Genomic DNA, 22,462 nt, shown 5'->3' on the forward strand with positions numbered 1-22,462 from the left:
TACACGGATTGGTTTTGGATTGAACCCCATGATTCCGGATTGGAACCAATCCGGACCGCATACAAATAGTATATATTTTTATTATACATCCTCCCCCATAGTATCTTCTCTTATTTTATATAAAATCTAAACTCAAACCTAAAACTGTATAATATCTTCTTTTATTACTTTTGTTTGTTAGTTTTTAATTTTAATTTGTAATGGTTTAAATACTTATGGTGAAACTAGTTTTCTTATGGTTGTTTAAATTCTAGAACAATATGTCATTGTTATAGAAATAGATGTTTCTATTGTGAAACTAATATAGCGCTATGTTTATATTTTTATGAAATTAAAATGTTATATATATATATATATATATTTGTTATTTAATTATGTGAATCTGTGGTCCTAAACCTATTCAATCCGTATTTAAATGGATTGGTTTGGATTGGTTCCATGATTTAAACGGATTGGATTGGTTTCAATTTTTCAGGAACCGTAGATAACAGATTGGTCTTGATTTTACTCCAATCCAGTCTAATCCGGACCATGCTTACCTCTATTTATGCATAGAAGAGTTAAAAAGCTAATAAGTTAAATAAGAGATTACTAAATAAATTAACTTCTGTAAGTAACAATTTATTTATCAACTTATTTTAAGCCAATAAGTTAATTTAAAAGTAGTGTGTCAAAGAAAACTTAAAAAAGCCTTTTTATAAAGTGCTGAGTTAAAGAGAGAACATGCCTCACATAGAAATGATGGGTGGGGGAAAAAATTAAATTACAATTTCTACTGGAATGAAAGACACCCCCCATATACATATATTGTTTGATACCTCACCAAATGAACTGCAATAAATATTATGTTATATCACGCCATGACTTGAATAAATAAATTACAGTAACAACCATATGTTTCCAAGAGAACCTCAAATTTCCATCAGAATTTAGATATTCATCTAACAATTACACATACTAGGTTACAAAGAAGGATCACAATTGGGAAGTTTAAATCCCACAAGAAGTATCAATAATACTATCAGTCAGCTAATCTCCATGAAGCAATCCCAAAAAGAAGAAAAAAAATGACAATGGCAAAAAAGATAAAAAGCTAAAAACTAAAACTAGTGAAATATCTAACGCAGTCAGTCTAATGTGAGAATTATACAATACCAAACCATCAACTACTCTTTGTCGCTATTCATGTTGCTCTTCATTTTGTAGCATTTGCAGAGAAGAAAAGAAGCAACAATTGAAGGATGTGACAAAAGAAAGGAGTGGGTTGTGGCCAATTTGCCTGTTTTAAGACATCAATTCTTCTGAGAGGGATGATGAATTGGTGCTGATCTTCATGCCTTTGCCGTAAGCAGCAATGAGTAGTGCCTCAGCTCGACCTGCAAGTGCCAGATCCACAGAACATAAAAAGCTATAGAGGACGTAAGTAGTTAGTGTGAACAACACAGGCACAAATAACTCTTTTGCTGAACCAAACGTATCATTTGTTTACCATAAGAAACGATCATTACCCCATGCTGATCTAACCCGGAACAAAACTATACTTCCACTTTTTTTTTTTGTGGCTTCACAGCCCCAGCTTTTAAACCATTGTACAGATAAACTAAAAAACACCAAGATAAGCTGCTATTAGAAAATTAAAATAAAAATAAAAATCATGTAGCCTACAGTTTGATGGTGATATATGACCCCTTGCCTGTTTTTCAAAACAATGGCAGAATAGGTTGAGGGAATGAATTGCTTGGCTTGCAAATGTGTGCACTGTAGGGGTTTGTGGCTCCTTCAGAGAAAGTGAACTTCCCTCAAACTAGGGTGTTCTGATCCCCAAGCTTTGTTTTCTGTCTTAAGTTTAAACTGTTGAATTCAAAGAACTAAAAGAGGGAGGTGTTCAACAATTTAGACATCCAATTACGACTGTGGAAAAGACATCGCTCTAGTCAGCTATTGCCTTAAAACTGAGCCGAAGCAAGTCAATTTGAAATGTAAATTCGGGAAATTGGCACTGGAGAATACTGATCTTTCAGATCGCTTTCCATTCGTACAATAGTGTATTACAGGGTATTAAGAACACAATGGAATTCAAAGGCGAGTGCAGGAGAATCAAATGAACAAGGAAATAATTCGTTCTTTCCAGGGTTTAAGAACCAGAAAGAAGATGAGGATTGCCTGGCATAGAATTCATCCATACTGATGTCTCATTATGTGGATGGAGAAATTGTTCTGCACAAAGAGGCCGCAACTTGACATAAGTGATGACGCCACCTATCAACGATGTTGCAACATCATTACAATCGATCCAATGAGGATGTTGGACTGATGCTGGTGGGCTGACAAACTTACTTTGCATTGGAGGAAAGTATCTGAAGCTAGATGAATAACGCTACATTGTCAAATATATGTATGACAACATTTCTCTATCAAAGATGGAAGACCTTCAGTCCGGGCATGAAAAACTTTTGACCTCCAAATAAAGCACGACTACAGGAAAAAGAAGACAACTACCATTATGGTAGATGATATACAAAAAAAAACTTGGAAACCCATTTCCATTTTATTGGATAGAGGATGAGAACCACCTAGGAAGAATGGACACTCCAAAATGGATTTTGTGTCTGTGTCTGACACCGACATGATGCGTACAAATGTGTCCACCTGTCAAACACGCCACACCCTCTCCCTTCAAATCAAGTTATAAACAAAGACAGAGTGAAGGTGAATAAGAAGAGATGATGATGATAAACACCACTCAAATGTGACCATGATAATATAGGAAGCATAGACATGCATCCCAGGTGCCCACATGCAGTGGCGGAGCTAAAAATTCAAGGCAAAGGGGGCACATATTATTCACATCATTGAAAAGAAGGGGAAAAAAATCCCACAATAAACAACGAGATACTATTAAATTTATACATTTTTTTGAGGGTCTATTGTTGAGATTTAATATTACAATTATCGTGAAAATTACATTAATATAGCTTAGAAATCCACAATCAACAACCCAACTGAATTTATGATTAACAAATTCAACACTATTAATCAACTCAACAAAAAATCCCATTATGGAGAAAAACAATCAACTAAACAAATCCCATAATAAAAAATAAACGTTCAATTAATTCAATTCTTACCATTGACTTTCCAGTCCAGGGTATAAAAGAATGAACAAAAAAAATATAATAGAGCACTTTTAAAATTTTTAAAACGAATTTTACATTATTTAAGGAGGGGCACTATTATAATTTTATAAAGGACACAAAAGATATAAACTTCATATATAAGGGAAATAGTATAAACATGAAAAACTTAGGGGGGCATGTGACCCCCCCGGTACTATATTGGCTCTGCCGCTGCCCACGTGAGACTTGTTGGACAACAACATATGTTCACCCATGCATTCACACATCCTTCTATTTTATTTTTAATTTTTAATAATCTGGACACTTCTTGAGCATGCAATCTGCACGTGTTAAATTTTTAAGGTTTTGTCATACATGTCTAGGGTTTTGTGGAAGGTTTACCAAAAGATAAAATAAGAGGCAATCTAATAGAATAAAGCCCTGCCTCAAAATAACATTAGAAACAAAAATAGAATAGGAATACGAAGAATTAATAAGCACTACTCAAGTTTGGCAACGAGACAGTTTCAGCTAGCTGAGACGAGGTCGGTTATAACCACCCTAGTTCTTAAATGTGCCTTCATCTTTTCTAGATTCTATAGTTTCCTATCTGTGTATATGTTCTCTCTTTTGTAGATTCTATAGTTGTCCTTTGTTTTTGTTTTTTTTTTGTTTTGTTTTGACATATTTCACAGTTGTTAAATATACCCATTAGTCCTTGAGCATTTTATTTTTTGAAACCGTACACCCTATTAGTTTACTATCTATATATAAATACTTGGGACTTTCAAAATGGAAATTGGGGTATTTTGCTCCCAATTCTTTTCCAACATATAAATGACACTAATTAAGTTACTGTTAGAAATTCTAGTATCTGTATTCATGTTATGTCATATTTGTGTCATGTGTCTATATTGTGTTTACCAGAGAACAATCCCAAGTTATCAAAATATATATATATATATATAAATTCTAAGTTTCAAAAAGGCTGAAATTTTATGAAGTCCAAATATCAAATTTTAAATGCGTTGAAAAAGTAAAAATAAAAGTGTCTTCTCATGTTAGTACGTAAATGCCTATAAAGGTGCTAATTGGAAACTTGAAATGCAATTCAGCATATATCTATGCTATAGTTAAGTAGAACCAACTAAAGGCAGGAACAGCCCAGTGTGTTTTTAACTCCCGTGATGAGACAAAATAAATAAAAAACAAACTGTTGTCTCAATAATTTCTCCATAAAATTTTGCGAATTCAGTACACCTTGATTCAGAAAAAATAATTCAGCATTCCAAATGCCCTCCCCTTACTGAAATTTCCAACAATCTCATTTGCATATCCTTGGGTTGGTTCAAGGTATTATTGCTTTGCTTCTTACTTGAGAAGATCTTTTACTGTTAAGCTATATTTGCTAGCAAAAGAGCCTATACTATGTAGTTTCCTTCTGTCTTTATAGCAAACAGAAGTCATTAAAGAGAGCAAAAAGGAAATATGTATCTAGGAGAGTAATATACCATGATCTTTCTTCCTTTTCAACAGGGAACTCATAGATGGAAATAATGTGGATGCAGCTTCCCTGCTATCATCCTGCCAAATTTGGACATCTTTGATAAATTAAAGGATGCATATATAATTCTCATAAAATAGCATATAAGTTCTAAAAAAAAAATGAGTATGAATGATGGCAGTATTAGCATCTTCTTTTCAAGTATTTTGTTGTTGGGTTCGTAAACCCATCAACCTGTCATTTTTTGTTGAGTAGTGCCATTCCCATTTGTAAACACGTTGGAAGGTAGTAAGAATTCCATGGGCAACAATGAGAGTGGGTTGAATTGTGTTGGGACTCTTGGTGATAACTCATCTGTTCAGATTAATCCTGTCAAGTAGGATGGCAACAACTATTTGATTTGATCATACTCTTATAGCTTGGCAATCGTCTCTCGTAGCCAAACTAGGTGATTCAACATCTAGTGCATGACTAAACAAGTACATTAATCTTTAGAAGTACAAAGCAAAGTCTGGGTCCAATGATCATTAAGAAGCCTTTTTGATCCAAAGAAAAGTGTTCATGACAGTGTTTAGTGGTTATACGATATTTTAGTAATTTCATATTTGCTGAACATGGGTTGCGGGGTGGCTCATGGATTTTCTTTTGGGTCCAGTTATTAAGTGGATCATTTTTATGAGTTTTATTATATCCAGAATAGTGTTAGTGGTAAAAAGATCGAAGTTTCTTATTTTGATTTCATATCATAGTTGGAGTAGAATTAGAAGTTATAGCTATAGTTAGTCTAGAATACTTGTAGTTACTAAATATTCTTAACTTCTGGATCTAGTCCTTGTAGAAATAGTAGTCTTTAGCCTATAAAAATTCTTTTCTCCATCTTTATTATCTATGCTAGTATAAAAATTGCCATAGATTTTGCACATCTGTAGCTGTATATTGCAACCTCCATGATAATCCTAAGACCTGAAGATGGGAGGAAGAGGCTGAGTAGTATACTACAACTGTTGATTGGAACATTTTCAGCTTAGAGTACCAAAGCCATATTAAAGCAACCACTACAAGCTCATGCATTTTTAAACCCTTGACATGTAAGTTTTGGGTCAAACAGGCGAAGGCTACTCAGCTTCTTCCATTAGGATTCTCATTCTTGAACATGTGTGGACTGCCTTATGGTAATTAAAGGCTTAAAAAACACAAGTTAGATCACAGTGAACCCTATATCTGCAGTAAATTTTTAAAAATGAGTTTGATATCGTAAGGAATATATTCTTATTGTCTAGTGAAAAACAATGAATGAAACTTTACAATAATTAAACTTAATCTTAGTGCAAGTTTCTTCAGAATTTTAATGAAGGGAATTTCAAAGTAAACAAATATTTATGTATACTCACATTATTACATATATAACCTAAATGAAAGGTGAGACATGCTTATGCCACTTTGTGAAGCATCAAGCGCACCTTACTTGAGCGGTTTCCGGAGAGTTTGAGCTCATTCTTCCATACAGAAGATGGCACTGGAACAACAGAAAACCCTGATGCAACTAAGATCCCAATCCACAGTCCATATCCAAATCCTCCACCCCACCATCCCTTCATTGCAAAAGAAAATAATATGCATCATTGATGGTGAAAATTTTGTTGGCAAACACAAGAAGCCAAAGGGTTCTATGTTCAGAATGTACGACAGCCCAAAAGAACAAACAGAGATTAGGTAGGATCCTTCTGCCGCGAAGACACCATAGAAAGTACTTGCACAAAATTTGGTCCTGTTTGGATTTGTTTGTGTTCTTAATTTCCCTATTTGATGTTTTCAAAATGTTTAAAGACTAACAGTTGTTAAACAATATTCAGAAGATGACAGTGTCATTTTGAAACAACAATCAGAACATGTTCCAATTAGAAAACAAAACCTAGAAACAAGTTTCACATCAGTGGTCATAAAAAGTGAAGATAACAAAGGGTGTCCATAACTGAGTCACACGCACACACACGTACATATGCAGAATGTGCGCACAATATCTCATGGGGACAGACTTGAGAGACGCTTGGGAAGTAATTAAGTCTTGAACAGATAACAAATAAGAAATGTGGATAGTTCTCCATCCCAAATCTAATATTAATTTTAAAGTGCCAAAGTGAAAAGGTAGCTGCCATATCAGTAAATCTATAGAAGCAAGAATGAAAAGCACATAACAATTTTTTCCCTTGATATATGGAAAAAGCACACCATTTTAACCAGATTCAAATTCAAGTTGGATCACTGAGAAAGTGGCCCAAGGCCATGAGCAATTTAAAAACAGCATGCTGAAAGAACATTTATTTGCTGATACATGCATTCATTGGCATAAGAAAAAATGCTCAAAAAAAAATCAATCCATGTACTAAAAAATATTGAATAGTCGTTAGAAACTTCTAATTGTGAAGGATCAAATGCTCATGAGCATATGAAAAAATCATATACGTAAAAAAATGTTTTGGAAATAAACTAACAGACATAACATACATGACATCAATGCCATGCAAGGTCTGAAAAGAGAAAGAATCAAAATATCAGCATTATCATAACAATAGTGATGACAACAACAAAGACCAACTGCTGTGCAGCAGTATTAATTCCTAATGCAACACAAATAATTAGCATTTCTATCGATTAGGAATTTTTGCTAACCTGTTTACCATCTTGAGGAAAAGGTATTGATTGCTCTACATATGCAGTAGTCCCTGAATTAAGAAAATCTCAATTCAGTATAGATATCTTTCAGCATGGAATGCAGTTGAAGAATAGTACATGATAACAATTATCTTGGAACCATAACAGAATTAACAATATAATTGAAGAACAATACATGATATAACTGTACATGGTCTTGGATAGAGCTCAACCCCAAAAACTAGTTATTAGGGTGAGGGTGCCCTCACGCTTATATGCTTAACATTACTTTAGGGGGTGCTTAGGGAGACGGATTTTTGGCTTTTTGGGCTAAAATAACAATAAAAGACAAAATATGCTAAAATAGCCAATAAGCAAAATGTCACATCAAACCCATAACCATTTCACTTTTTCTCTCACAAACATCACATCCAATAACAAAAAAATCCAACCCTCTTTTCAAACACAACTATTTTAACCTATTAAAATAGCCAAAAATTAAAATAACTTACTAAAATAGCCAACTTCCCAAATGGGGCCTTAGTATTCAGGTGATGTGGGACTTCGCTTCACACGCTCCCTCATGCTCAGTGTGCTCACTCGGCAGCACCTATGGCTTGAGGCCAAGGGCATGCACCCTACCCATCCGTGAGTACACCGGCTCTGATACCATGTAATACGGTATACCCAAGAATGTATCTTATATTGAATAGATTATTAGAGAATGACTTACACACTTAAATAAGAAACGCAAGAAACCCTAAAGGCCTAATTACAAAGTAGTAAGACTAAACTACCCTCACATACTAAATAAGATAAAACATAATATCTCACAATAACAATACATTTATATCATTTAGCATGACTATCGTGGTCAATGAATCAAGAAAATCTCAATTCAGTTTAGGTATCTTTTATGTAGTTGAAGAACAATACATAATAAAACAATTATCTAGGAAACCACAACAATAATGCTTGTAATAAAAGATTTGAATTAAAAATCAACAAAGGATAACATTTTCTCAGATTGATGAGGCTTTTAGAATCTCTTGCAAGTAGACAATGCTGTCTTTGAAAGTTTCAAAGAGCTTATTTGAAGTTGTATGTTTGGTACTCCTTTATGCCTCTATAGGAAGTTGTTTTGAGCTAAGTAAGCTACTTGTTGTGATGCTCATTTGACGATTATGTCCAAGGGAGGGAAGGAAGGAAGAAAGAAGTTCAATGTTAGAATTCCTTCTCTCAAGTGTTCTTGTCTATGGGATGCATAGTATTAGTCACTCTTGTCATTTTGTCACATTCCTTAGCCTTGCTTTGGAAGACATCCTTTGCCAACCTATTGGTCTCATCCCAACAACATGAGTACTTTTCTGCACAAGTATGTAGGTCAGAGGTGAAGTGGCTTGGGAAAATGGGGAACTATCTAAGCTTTAGCAAGAGGATATGGGTACTTGATGGGGGTTGTCATCTTTGCACATGTGGTTGTTTAGCAAAGGTTGCAGCTTCAATGAATTCAAAGAAGGATGAGTTGTAAGATTCATTTTTCGAGCAAGGAAATGCAGTACATGTTCCTCATCTATGGCTGTACGTGAGAACTGTCATTCCATCCCAAGTGGTGTTAAATACCAAAACTTTGTGACAAGATTCCTAAAGGGGGAGTTCTGACGTAGTAAAATAATATCTTTAAATACAAGTGTCATTAGTTGGTTAAGTGTCAATTGTGGTTGTCAGTGGTCTTAGTCTATAAATAGATGATGTAAGGATCATAGTACTTAATTTTAATTGAAGATTGTAAAATATTGACTAGAGCTAAGTGCTCTGGTTTTCTCTCTAACCATTGGGGTTATCCCTAGGTTGGGTTTTTTTCTTCTCTATCTAGATTTGATATTTTTGGCCGTTGATATAGTCAAGTGGAGAAGAAGGATTTATATAGCCGACCCTATTTGGTAGGACTTAAGGCCTGGTTTAGTTTGGTTTGGCTTATCAAGATTCGATATTTTGGTTGAGATAAGAAGAAAAAAGGAGAGAAAGGGGGAGAGAGAGAGTGGCAAATATTATAACGTACCAACGGGAGCATCAAAACTCTTAAGCAACTGGACAATGGATTTAGCATCTAAACGTCGTCGGATCCTTTTGCCCACCAATACTTTTAAGTGAGGAGAATCAAATACCTACAAGATGAGAGAAAATATTATAAAAATTAACTAATGAACTAGATTGTTTTATCAAGAAAGAAATACCATTCTAAACAAGATAATGGAACTTATGGAAGTCTTGAAGGAAATCCTAAGTTGAAAGAAAGAAGTCAAGTTTTCAATTTCTAAAATAGTCCTCATACAAAATAAGGTCAGAACCAGTACACAAGGCTCCCCCACTTATAGCACGATTTGGGAGAAATAGTAGGTAGGCAACCTTACCCTCGTTTTTTTGTAAATACGTTGATTCCTGTGACTCAAACCTACTCCACAACGCTAGGAGCAGATAGTACTTGTCATCATACCCTATGTTACTTGGACATGGGTATGGGTGCATATCTAGAGGTCGGATCCATTGAATTACAAATTTAAGGATATGCAAACTCAGCAAAAATGGTCATATTTTTATATTTTTAATATGTTATGTGAGATAAAATAGTGCTATATGTAACATAGTGTCAAAATGGCAATTTACTCATTTTATAGCAATTATACAACAATATATACATATAATGATTTTTATAAAAAGTCTCATGGAAAGTATCATAAACATATCCCATGCCTTGGTCCAAGTGTCGGGTGTCCAACATGGGTATTTGATTTATTTTGAAGAGTCTATGTAACATAGATCATGTCTGTCACAACATGTAAAATACTCATTCCCCTTAATTTATGAACTTAAACAACAATTCCACATGCAAAATATTAAGGTTATCATGTAGTTATAGAAAGAACGAACTACAAAAGGTGATGGAGTTATGGTGGGTTCAAATTGAACAATAGCTAAAGCGAAACAAGGGTATTCGTCCATGTGCTAGCTTTTCTATTCAAGAAAGATATCATCTCAGTTACAAAAAGTTCCACGAACTAGGGTAATCTAGAAGTACGGGTGCGGATACGTTATGGGTACACTGATAAAACCAAAAAAAAAAAGAAAAAGTAGAGTGCAAGTACGGTCCGGTATGTCAATAAAAATATATATTTTTATAATTTATACTAATACATGATATAAAATAATTAAAAAAAGAATTGTAAAAAAGAATTAAAGTATTTTTGCAACGGTCAAAAAAAAGAAGTTTAAGTATTTTTTTAATATGTAAAAATACCTTATATTTTGAAAGTTTTAAAAAATAGGCACGATATAAGAATTCTAGTATTTAAAAAAAAAAAATTACATTTATGCACCAAAGCACCCATAAAAGTATCCGTATTGTACTTGTCCCGTACCGGAGTTATACCCATAACATACCTAAAGTATTTTGCATATCAGACATGTATCGCGCGTACCCGTTACGCGTACTTGTATCACGTAAGTACCCAGTACTTGTACAACAATAGTTTTGGATTAACCATGCTTCATAGAGGTAATATAGTGATCTTGCTTTCTTCAATTTTAGTGCTAGGTCGACAACTCCAACAAGGGAGGTCTACGTCATTTTAAAACCAAATAGGAAGTTTTTTGTATGTAAGCCAAACCTCAAGGCAATATTACCACAGATACAATAAAAATTGACTTCTGAAATTTTTATATATATATACATGCATGTGTGATGTGTACATATATGTAAAGTAGCACAATGGTGGTTACTTTGCACCATAGCCTAAGTTGGTTACCTTTCACATATAAGCCCCGTTTGGTAAAAACTTATTTGTAGCTTAAAGCCACTTATAGCTTAAAATAAGTTCTTTTAGAGTGTTTGGTAAAAATTATTTCACCAACTTATAGCTTAAATAAAGCTAATTTTCAACTTATTTTCTAAGTGGGTCTTCAGGTGCTTAACAAGATAGCTTAAGCGCGCAGCTGTTATACAGGGTGCTAAAATGACTTAAATGCCCCTCCTAATCTCCATTATTTACGAAAATGACACTATATATACACCACATCTCAACACTGTTCACGAACCAGAGAGAGAAGCATGCGATTTCCGGCGATGTCTGGCGATTTCCGGCGACGTGCCGCTCGCTCCGGCGATGAAACAAAGATCTCTCTCTACTCTCTCTCCCCCTCGCTCTCTCTGTCTCTCTCTCTCTCTCTCTGCGCTACATCCATGGCGCCGGTCGATCTCGGGTTCGTCGCCATCGCGATCGCGATCGCGAAGCTCTATCTGTCTGAACCAACGCCGTCGTCGATCGATCTGAACCAAGCTTCGTCGTCGCGATCTGAACCAACGTCGTCATCGATTGATTTGAACCAAGCTCCGTCGTCGATCTAAACCAACGCCGTTGCGATCTGAACCGTTGCCAGTCGTCGCCCCTGTGCTTTTGAAACCCTAGAAAATAAATTGAAAAAAAATTGAAATAAACTGAAAAAAAAAAAAAAAAAAATATCAATATTAATATTAATTAAAAAAGAAAAAAAAATACTTTTTCAAAATTAATAAAAACAGAATTAATAGTTAATATGAAAAAAAAATTTAAAAATTACTTTTCAGAATTAATATTTAACACAATTTATTAGAATTAATATTTACTTTTCATAATTAAAAAAATTACTTTTGAGAATTAATATTTGGGGGATGCACCAATAAATCCCAAATTAATAATTTATGCACTGTTTAGTCCTAAAAGTTTTCTTATAGACTGAAAGGTCCCATTACAATGTTAATAACATTAGATACAATGTTAATAACATCAGAGTCATGTTACAAACATTGGATTTCAAACATCTAATGTTCATCAAATTTCAATAATGTTTGAAAATATAGGATGAAAAACATCTAATGTTCATCAGATTTCAATAAATTTTGAAATTATAGAATGAAACATCAGATCATTTACATCATTCACATCATGTTGATATAAAAATGGGACTAAATGGAGCATAAGAAAACTTTTAGGACTAAATGGTTCAACGTTTCAAAAACTAGGACTTATGGGTAAATTTTCCTTAATATTTACTAAAAATGAAATATTACTAAAAATAATTAAAATGAATAATAATAAAGAATAATAATAATATGAAAAATAATAATTAATAATAATTGATGGACAAAATGATACTAATTTTAATATTTACAACAATTTATTTCAATTAATATTTACTTTTCATAATTAATATTTACTAAAAATGAAATATTACTAAAAATAATTAAAATGAATAATAATAAAGAATAATAATATTATGAAAAATAATAATAATAATAATAATTGATAGACAAAATGATACTAATTTTAATATTTACAACAATTTATTTCACTTAATATTTACTTTTGAGAATTAATATTTACTAAAAATGAAATATTACTAAAAATAATTAAAATGAATAATAATAAAGAATAATAAAATAAAATAAAATGAAAAAGAATATTCATGTTAATAAAATAAAAAAGAAAAAAATTAAAAAAGAAAAGAAAAAGAAAAAGAAAAAGAAAAAAAAAAGAAAAAAGAAAAAAATGTATTTTAAATGAAATCACAAATTTTATATCTAATAAGGGCAAAAATGACAATTATACAGAAAAAAGCTATTTTACAGCTTATTTACCAAACACTACTTTGCTGCTTAAATCCATAATCTCACAGCTGCACCAAACAGGTTACCAACTTATGTTCACAGCTATAAGTTATAATCTGTTAAACTATAATCTATAATTACTTTCCCACAGTTCTACCAAACAGGCCCATACTGTCGAATTTTGGTCCAATGGCTAAGGTATGTGAAATACTAAAATCTAATTAAAAAAATAACTAGATTTTACCCAAGGTAAAAAAAAAAAAAAAAAAAAAAAAAAAAAAAAAAACTCTTTAAATTTATTTAATTTAATTCTATTGGGGACGGAAGAGGCAACCATATGCAGATTGAATCAAGATAAAGTAGTGTTAGTTTGTATTTCATTACAATGAAATTTACTGTTCAACCACCCACATGAAGGTTGATGTGCATCTAAAACAACATCCTGAGGATTATTTTATGCTGTTTTGGACAAAAAAATACATCAAAGTGAAACAAAACACACACACAATACAGTGAAGCAGCCCACTAGCGCAGGAGGAGATGCCAAAAAAGCTTCTTCATTCACTGTTAAGTTATGAACTGGCCTTACTACAGCTCTATTGCATTTTCAGTATTACTTCTGTTGCAATATGGCAGATAATTGGGAGTAGGAAAAGAGGAGAGGGATATCAGAGTAACTCTGAAGCTATCATGGCCTTTTGTGCTTATGTTGAATGTCTTCCTTTCATAACATTCATCAATGGTTGAATTACAAGCCTTCTATACATAATCAGTATAATCTTGTGGGCTTCACAAAATTAACTAATTACGACTGTGATGAATGATTACATAAGTTAATGTTTAGGTTTTTTCTAAACTAGATAGTTGATGAAAAGAACTTGCAAATAAAAATACTAGGGAGATCTTTGAATGCACCAAAAAACTTGTTTGTCTAATTTCCTTCATTACCTTCTTAACTATTATTTCCCCTATAAGTAAATAAGTAAAATCAAGATAACTTTAATTTAAGATTTTAGCATCTCACACACCTAAGCTATTGGAAAGAAATATGATGGCATGTGTAAAAGGTAAGCACCAAGGGTGTGGTGCAAAGTAAACACTATCCTACTACTATGTATATTTAAATGTATAAGAGCCTCCAAGTTTGTAATGTAGTAATTAGGCTAAGCTATAGGGTAATTCTAGGTTTCACAACATTCACTAATCAAAAAATGTGAAGAATCAATAATCAGCTAAGCAACCAACAAGGCCCTCATACGACCATGGGTGGAGCTAAGATATCATTATTTTGTGTGTGTGTGGTGATAGTTGTTGGGGGGGGGGGGGGGGGGGGGGCGCGGGCAAAAGTTAAGGCATTAGACTAGTTCAAGCGGTCAGTCATGACAAGTTTAAACAACTTAAATAATTATTAAAATCAATAAATCACAATCAATAATTATTAAACAACTTCAATGATGCCACTAGAAATATGTAAATCAAAAGGTGTTTAAAAATAGGCTATTTTAGTTGACTTTTTGCCTTTCACGAAAAGACATGTAAAAAAATAGAGAGAATGATGCGATTGGGTGTTTTGGCTTATTGGCTATTTTAGCCCCATCCCAATTTGCCAAATGAAGCTGTAATATCACACAATTCAGATAATACATGAATGGTATTGAATTACATATGACACTGTGTAAAACGAAAATACCGTGTACTCTTTTGAAACTACACCATAATGATTCATAATAAAACCATAATAGTTCTTAACTTTTCTCACCACAATAGTTCGTAACATGCCAATGTTCATAACATAATCACAATGGGAAAGAGAAATAATTATTATCGTAAGAAAAATATGCTTTGAGGATGCTATGTGTATTTAAATATACTATGCAGGTAGAAAATATAAGAAGTTTGGGGAGAGGGGAGCGGTAAATATAATTCAATTATACAAACTTCTTTAAACTTGTACACAATATATAAGGTTTTGTGGATCTTACTAGGAGCATGACATGAAGTGGAGTGGGAGTGAGACCTGCTCAAGGACTCTACAATCAATGAAGGAAGGAGATAGACATAAAAACTGAATAAATAGACCAAAAAGCATAGAAGCGAGAACCTGATGTGAAAGTATAAGTAAGAAATCAGACCCTAAAATATCTTCATTATCATACATTCCCAAGAACCCATTAACTGAAAAAATATCTCTAACTCATCCTCATCATGCAACCAAAGGACCCAAGCCCCGGTGTACCAACTTTGAATTTTTTTCTCATAGGACAAATATATAGTGTAAGTGGTGACCACTGAATTCCAATGCTCAAAAGGTAGCAGGATAACATGATTTGCTGAATGTTATGCTATGGAAGAGTTGGCCTATGAAGAAGAACGACCTTGTTCCACGAAAAAGAAACTAGTTATTAGCTCTCCAAGAGGGACTGGTGCATTTAAAATGGAACTTGCATCCACTATCCACCAACAATTTGTTGAAGGATTTAGCTGAAAAGTATACAGATTTGCTTGAAAGCTACATGCTGACCTTCGCATTCAAGCACGTTGTTAAGCCTTATATCTCATAATGTTTCCAATTACATCTTCCTAGAAGCCGATCTCGCAGATCCTTTGCATCTAAGAAGCACGGACACAATGATACGGATGTGGACACGGGGATTTCAAAAAAATGGGGACACAGACATGGTGGGGGCACGACAATAAAATATATTTTCATATATTTTTATTTGCTATCTAGAATACTATTACATCCACAACCAATCAATATTAGCAAAAACAAACTCTAATTCTATTTTTTTTTTAATTTTAAAAACACTTTTAAATTAACACTTACAGTTTATATCTTTTTTGATGGATGATCTATTAAGTATTTAAATCTAAGAAAAAAATAATAAACATTCAACATTCAACATTCATTAAAAACATTAAATAAAATAGGGAAAAAAGACAATTTGGCATGTCCCTAGTATGTCCCCGGCAGTGTCCCTGATGTGTCCCCTAAAAATAAATAAATTAAATAAGGGGACATGCCATGTGGTGTGTCCCATACGTGTCCCCGAAATGTCCGTGTGTCCGACACAGATACGGCACTTGTTTTGAAGTGTCAGTGCTTCATAGCTTTGCATTATAAACCATACAAGCCAAAAATGGTAAAAGGAGAGAGACTGAAGCATTGCCATCTAGAATGATGTGGAAGTGGAATTTTTAAAATTATGTGCCACAAATGTTGGGTGTTTTGGTTTGAAATGAAGGAACCACAAGCAACCACGTCATTCTATATGTGAATTTATGTACAAAAATTTGGTTTGAATAACATTACTTTTAGATAATATGGCAAATCCCCATGAGCTGTTGCTTCCTTTCCCAAGTTTTTGAGGCCATTTGCTTAAAAAGCTTTCTTGATATGGGCTTAACAAATGTGGTGACTCCATGTTATGTTCCATTCACTCATTCACTCTCTTCCAAAAAAACAGATCTTAAACAAGTTTCTCAGGGACAGTATGGCTGATAATCCCAAAACACTAATAATAAGGTGAGAAAACACAATCCAAATATTGCTGAATTCAGATATTACTGACTTCGAATCACACTACACTTCTTCCCAGTCATGAAAAGAAACATTGAAATAAACTTGAAGAACCTGGAATCTTATCAATCATTCACCAAGAAACTTGTTTCACCAAAAGATTCAATAGTTATAGTAGAAAAAATATAAAATCAAACCATGTCTCTCTTTAAGTCATGAAATGATTGATTATCAAATATCAAGACATAGCATGGAGTTGTTTAACAGTGAACTCGACAAATGTTATGCCAATCTCATTGAAGATTTTTTGACTGCACATAGAAACATATGTTCTTGCATTCATGATTATGAAGGTCCGTATACTTGCTACACTGATAATCTCCTCATTTCAATAATATTATGACTAGGGTTGTAAACGAATTGAGTCAAGCTGAGCGGACTAGTAGGTTAATGAAGCTTGACTTCAAAGCTTAATGAGTTTCAAAATATGTTCAAGCTTAGCTGTTTACCTTTCAAGCTGAGCTTGAGTAGTTCGTTTTTTATAGTGCATACAATCAAGTCGAGCCAAGTAGTAAATTGTTCAAGCTTATCTTGAAAACGTAACGAGTGTTAAAATGTATTTAAGCTTGACTTGTTCTGATGACGAGGCGATCTGAAGCAAGTTTTTAATGAGCTCAAAAACTTGATTCCTTTTACAGCCCTAATTACAATAATGTTAAAGAGTTGTGACAAACAAATAGCAATTCATTATCTGTTGTGATAGGGTGCATACTATATGCACCCTACCACAAAATGTGTAATTTCACCACAAAATTTCGTAACATCAGCTACAAAATGTGTAACCCCACCACAAATTGGCGTGACATTTCGTAACCAAGCAAAAAAATTTTGCAACATCAGCCACAAAATTTAAATTTTGGACATTTCGTTACGCCAATTTGTGGTAAAGTTACATATATTTTTGTGGTAGGGTGCATATGGTATCATAGGATTTCCCTATGTATATTTTCACGTTGGGTGGGTCTATGCATGTAACTCCTCGTGCCCATAAATGAATGCAGCAAGTCAACTCAAGCCAAACACATTGCAATGCACAAACAAACCTAATAATACAAACATAGGTAAAGAGAAGAAGCCATTGATTACCTGAGCAGAACAACCCAAATGATCAGTTTTCAAGAGAGCCAAGGCTCCGGAAACATCTGGGTCGATGCCAATTACCCAATTGGAGTCCGAATTAGATTGGCAAACATTGACAACTTCGCCATTGAGTGGAAAGAGGTTCTCAGGGAAGGGGCAAGAGAGAGAGTGCAACCAGTTCTCTTTCAGCTGAGCGTCAGAAACATTCGCCCTAACTTTTCCGTTGCTCGTCAATACACTCTTTCTGCGAGTTAGCTGCTGCTTGGTGCTTGTCGAATTTGGGGAGGATGAAGCACAGAAGCACCTCAGTTTAGCGGAAGTCAAGCCAATTGTTGCTCTGAATTTGCCGGAAATGGAGTTCATCAAATGGAGGTCTGTGGGTAGTGGTTGTCGCCGGATTTGGAGAGCTTCCATCAACATGGAGAGAGAGGGAGAGAGAGAGAGAGAGAGAGGGTTTATCGGTTCAAATTAGTGCCATGGTTGGTGCCATATTCCCTCCCTCTTTTTTCTTTTTCACATGTTTGGTTTTGTATTTGTCACCAAAAAAAATAATAATAATAAAAATAAAAATAAAATAAAATTTACAAAAAATAAAATAAAATAAATTTAAAAAATAAAAATAGAAAAGGTGTAAATTACACTGACACCCCTGATGTTTTTGTTTAATACAAATCCTCTCACGTTTGAAAAATTACATTCCTCTTGAGGTTCATAATCTTATTACAAATTACCTTAGATTGTTGATGTCATACTTCAAAATTTTCTAAATGACTATTTTGTCTTTTTTCTTACCATTTCTTATTTATAGCATCATGATTACATTCTACAATTTTTCATCATTAAATTATACTTGACACTACAACATTTTCTTAGTTCAGTAATACTTGAAAGTGCTACAAAACTATTCCTCTAGTAACATGTTTTAGTCTTGCGGCGTTTCAACAAGTGTAATTTATACCCATGCCACAGTAGATACTAGCGGCATTTCGGTGACATTTGCAAGTACCACTATGCCATGAAGGCTAGGCTTTCACTGACATTTCAATATCATGTTACATACAATTTGTGACACTACCAAACACCATTAGACAAGACTTACAATCTAAAAAATGACACTACATACTTTTTTAATGGCACTTCTTATACCACAATTAATATTATTTATGAACAATTGAGTGCCATATTAGACATTATTTATGACACTTTTATGCATGCATCTGGTGACATTTCCAAGTGTCACTAGATTTTTCACTAGTGGCATTTAGAAATGTCACCTTATCTTATTTGTTGGTACTCATATGCCACATTTAGGGTTTGCCTGGGAAGTGGGTTGGTTTTTTGACTTTTTTTTTACTATTTTAGAATTGGGCTAAAAAATCTCGTTTGAGAAGAGTTTTTGGTTTTTTTGTGAGAGAAAAAATGTAATGATTATGGATTGAATGTGATATTTTGTTTTTTGTGGTTAAAAAGCCTATTTTGTTTTTTGCGACTATTTTAGCCAAAAAAGCAAAACCTTTGGCTTCCCAAACAAAGCCTTTGTGGCATTTGTGACTGCCATTAAAAATTTAAAAATAAACACACACAAAAATTTAGTACAACAAAAATTCCATTAATCAGTCTCATATATAAGCTAAAAATCTATAATTTCATTTGTATAATACAACTATAACGTTCATAACACTGACACAATACAATAAAAACAATATCTAACTCACTCAAAAATATTTCAAATAAAAAATATTACAACTGCTTCAAATAATTTATCACGATGCATTATCTTCTATCTTCAATGACGGTTAAAACACCAATCCCATTTGATTTTAAAAATTTTTTAAAAAATGCTAAAAATGCTGATTTTCTCACATCGGCTTTGAGTTTTGCTACAAAGCTCTCTGAAGAGCTTCATGTTTCATCATACCTCCCAACATGTAAACATATCCATTGGTGCTTCTATTCTTGTAATCGTAGTTTGTTTAATTCCTTTTGCAAGTGCTTCAAACCTATCAAGTTTATTAAAATATTCGTAAGTAATAGAAGACCAGAGCAATTGACTTGTTTATGTTAAATAAAAATAAATAAATAATAATAATTGAAAATTGACCAAGTGAAGAGGAACAGATACCTTAAAAGCCTTTAATAATTTCAAAAGTGCACTATGAGCAACAGTTCCAAGATAGTCAATGAATTACTCTTTGGTTTTTTTAATACCCTTATTCCTGCAAAACCAGATAAATCCATTTCAGATAGTTATTTTCATTATCCAAGAAGGTTTAAAACAAAAAATATGATCACCATGCATTATAAATATGGTCTCTTGTTTGATGTGAATTTCTTGTTCCCAAGCATCCACAAATAAAGATCACTTCCACTACAAAAAAACTAATTGACTAAGAGTATCTATAGAATTCACTTCCATTCCCAAAGAAGTAATGAAATAGAAAATAGAATCACCATACATGATAGTGATGTGTAAAGAAATGTTTTTGGGGCAAAAGAAAATTTTATTAATAAGTAATATAAGGGTTCCAACTTGGAAGCAAACTCTTAAAAAGCAAAATTATAAGAAACCATTACAAAACTTTCTTAATACTTTTAAATTACTAGATCTCAAAACCAAATTACAATTTATACTCCCTTACCTGATCTATGCAAGTAATGAAGTTGTTAATTAAGTACTCCTTTATCTCCTTATAGGCCTTTACCTGGTGCATTGTTCCACTAGGATAATGTCTACAACTTCCTTCCATTCTACAATCATTGTTAGAAACAGAGTTATTGTACTGAATCAAAAGACTGATTAAAATCAGATAAATTTCTTCAATTCATTCATTTTAAATCAAAATCACCATCTCATTAACCTTTTCAAATCAACAGGATATACTAACAATAAACCCTGCCATTTTAAACAAAAAAACTCCAAACCTTCATGAAATGGACATATGCTATTTTTAGTAATCAACGAATCATAAGTAACAAAAAACTTGAACTTTAGGTGGAATGAAGGATTTCCAAACCAGTTTGTATACTGACCTTGAGAGACCATAAGAAGCCTGATGATGATTACAAATGAAGCTACACAATATTGACCATTAAATTCCCATGTCCATAACATTTTATCCTTTGCCTCTAATCTGGGACAAAAATAAAAAATTAATGTCCTTGTCATCTTCCTCCCTTTCCCAAGTAAAAATAAAAAATTCTAAATTCATATAGAGGGAAGCTTGAAAGCAGAAACAAAGTGCCTAATGCATCATAAAACTTAGCTGTACAAGCAACACAAGCATATCATCACCTAACTAGTTCTTGAGGGGAAAAAAAAAATTCAGTACCTGCTTGACCTTTAGTTAGTTCCAACATTCAAACTTTTAAAGCTAAAAGAAGCACCAAAATTGTGTTTCTCACCCTTATCTAAAAAATATACTGTATCAGCTAATTTATTCCATTTAAAAAATAAAGAAGTCATAGTACTCGTGAAATGGCATATACTACATTCACACATACATGTTTCATATGTATGTAACTCTTTTAGGCAATTTATCAAGCACGTAAAGGCCAATTGAAACCCAAACTAAGCAAAAGGGTACATTTATCAATTGAAAAGAAACCTGAAATTAAGATTATAAACATGAAGGACAAAATTCTAATCAGATCAAACATTTGATTTCTTTCTCAATTTCTCAATTTTAACCAAACTCTAAACAAAATTTAAAGTAAAAAATTAGGTTTATAAATTTTGAAGGTTCTCGTTAATGCAATATCACTATTTTAATGGCAATTCAAATGTTGTTCCTCTGTAAGTAGTTTAAAATAAAAGATCCATAATATTATGAAGATTCTAATATTTAACAATGATGGTGGAGTGTACAAACGAATTCCAATCTGCATCAATTTTAAATATGTAGACAACTGGTGTTATTTACGAATCATTGTGGCATTTAAACAAACACTTGCAAGACATTATATAAAATCACAATATAAATACAATAACAGTAAATCGCAATTAACCCTTGATATTAAAAGATGAAAATTAATAAATTCATGGGTTAGAAGATTAGATTTTCATATTGTAATAAGTTTTATACCTAAATCGAGAACATCATAAATAAGTGACAAAGATGGAGATATTGTAACGCCCCGGAAATAATTATACAATCCAACTCCAAACTACTAGTACAAAGTTATATAAGTGAAATAGGAAGCTTTCATTAATCAGAGTTAGTATACAAAAGGTGACACATGTGATATACATTCATAAATAGTTCATCTTGAATTTACAGCATGTGTTACAAGTAATAATAAGAAATGAAAGCTAAATAGATATTCATGTGCCCTTAAGGCTTACATCTTTTCAAGACAGTGTTTGGTTATAACAAAATGAGTCAGAAGCTCTATACAACTAAAGCCCTAGGCTTGTACAAAAGTTATACACAAAATAAACAAAATTGAGCCTTTAGCTCCATAGTCCTCCCAAGCTAAGTCCTTGGTGGAGGCCTATTACCAACACCTGAAAATAAATTTTTTTCCAAGTAGGGTGAGCCAAAACCCAGTAGAAACAATCTAACACAATATATGAATCTTAACAAAGATATATGTATGATATTCATGTATAATGCCTGTGATTCAAAATCATTTATAACTCTTTTGCAAAACCATGCCACGCTAAGCTTTATATCACAATTCATGTTATCTCAATTCCCTTTTTATCTCAATTCATGAGTTAAGTCCATTTCAGTCAATCAACCAAATTGAGGATACAATTTAGTGGATCTCTAATCAATATAATAATCATACAAACACATTCATTTGCCATTTTATGGAAATTTCATCCGTGGGATCGGCACCCATGTATATGCGCGATTTTTTGGACTTTCACGTTGGACACACAG

At 33.0% G+C, this 22,462-nt stretch overlaps 1 protein-coding gene and 1 long non-coding RNA gene across 8 annotated transcripts; both read right to left on the bottom strand.

The window, feature by feature from the left end:
• Window positions 1–895: 895 nt before the first annotated feature.
• Window positions 896–18,117, bottom strand: LOC114257587 (Holliday junction resolvase MOC1, chloroplastic). 7 transcript variants are annotated; one of them, XR_014351373.1, is made up of 6 exons: window positions 17,583–18,083; window positions 9,335–9,440; window positions 7,291–7,343; window positions 6,086–6,212; window positions 4,628–4,700; window positions 896–1,376 (listed from the first exon to the last, which is right to left on the bottom strand). XR_014351373.1 is itself a non-coding variant. In XM_082906985.1 (6 exons), the coding sequence occupies exons 1-6, from the start codon at window positions 17,994–17,996 to the stop codon at window positions 1,285–1,287; spliced, it is 870 nt and encodes a 289-aa protein (XP_082763111.1). In that variant the 5' UTR covers window positions 17,997–18,117; the 3' UTR covers window positions 896–1,284. The 7 variants fall into 7 exon arrangements, 5 of the variants coding, with proteins under 5 accessions (XP_082763111.1, XP_082763112.1, XP_082763116.1 ...); XR_014351372.1 differs by having other exon boundaries at window positions 6,012–6,212; window positions 17,583–18,071; XM_082906985.1 differs by having other exon boundaries at window positions 6,081–6,212; window positions 17,583–18,117.
• A 288-nt stretch (window positions 18,118–18,405) lies between these two features.
• LOC114257591 (uncharacterized) lies at window positions 18,406–21,864 on the bottom strand. Its single transcript, XR_014350878.1, has 5 exons — window positions 21,659–21,864; window positions 20,607–20,707; window positions 20,216–20,324; window positions 19,699–19,792; window positions 18,406–19,576 (listed from the first exon to the last, which is right to left on the bottom strand). It is a non-coding gene; the product is annotated as an uncharacterized LOC114257591 (long non-coding RNA).
• Window positions 21,865–22,462: the final 598 nt, after the last annotated feature.

The sequence above is a fragment of the Camellia sinensis genome, chromosome 14 (assembly GCF_055761805.1).
Source record: "Camellia sinensis isolate YWXY chromosome 14, ASM5576180v1, whole genome shotgun sequence".
NCBI classification, from domain to species: domain Eukaryota; kingdom Viridiplantae; phylum Streptophyta; class Magnoliopsida; order Ericales; family Theaceae; genus Camellia; species Camellia sinensis.

Excerpts from the sequence above, each read along its gene's own strand:
- LOC114257587 (XM_082906985.1), bottom strand. The coding sequence starts at position 17,996 with ATGTTGATGGAAGCTCTCCAAATCCGGCGACAACCACTACCCACAGAC. Across the intron at positions 6,213-7,290 it reads TTCCTCAAGATGGTAAACAG|GGATGGTGGGGTGGAGGATT; the intron begins GTTAGCAAAAAT and ends TTTGCAATGAAG. Across the intron at positions 1,377-4,627 it reads GAAAAGGAAGAAAGATCATG|GTCGAGCTGAGGCACTACTC; the intron begins GTATATTACTCT and ends TGGCACTTGCAG.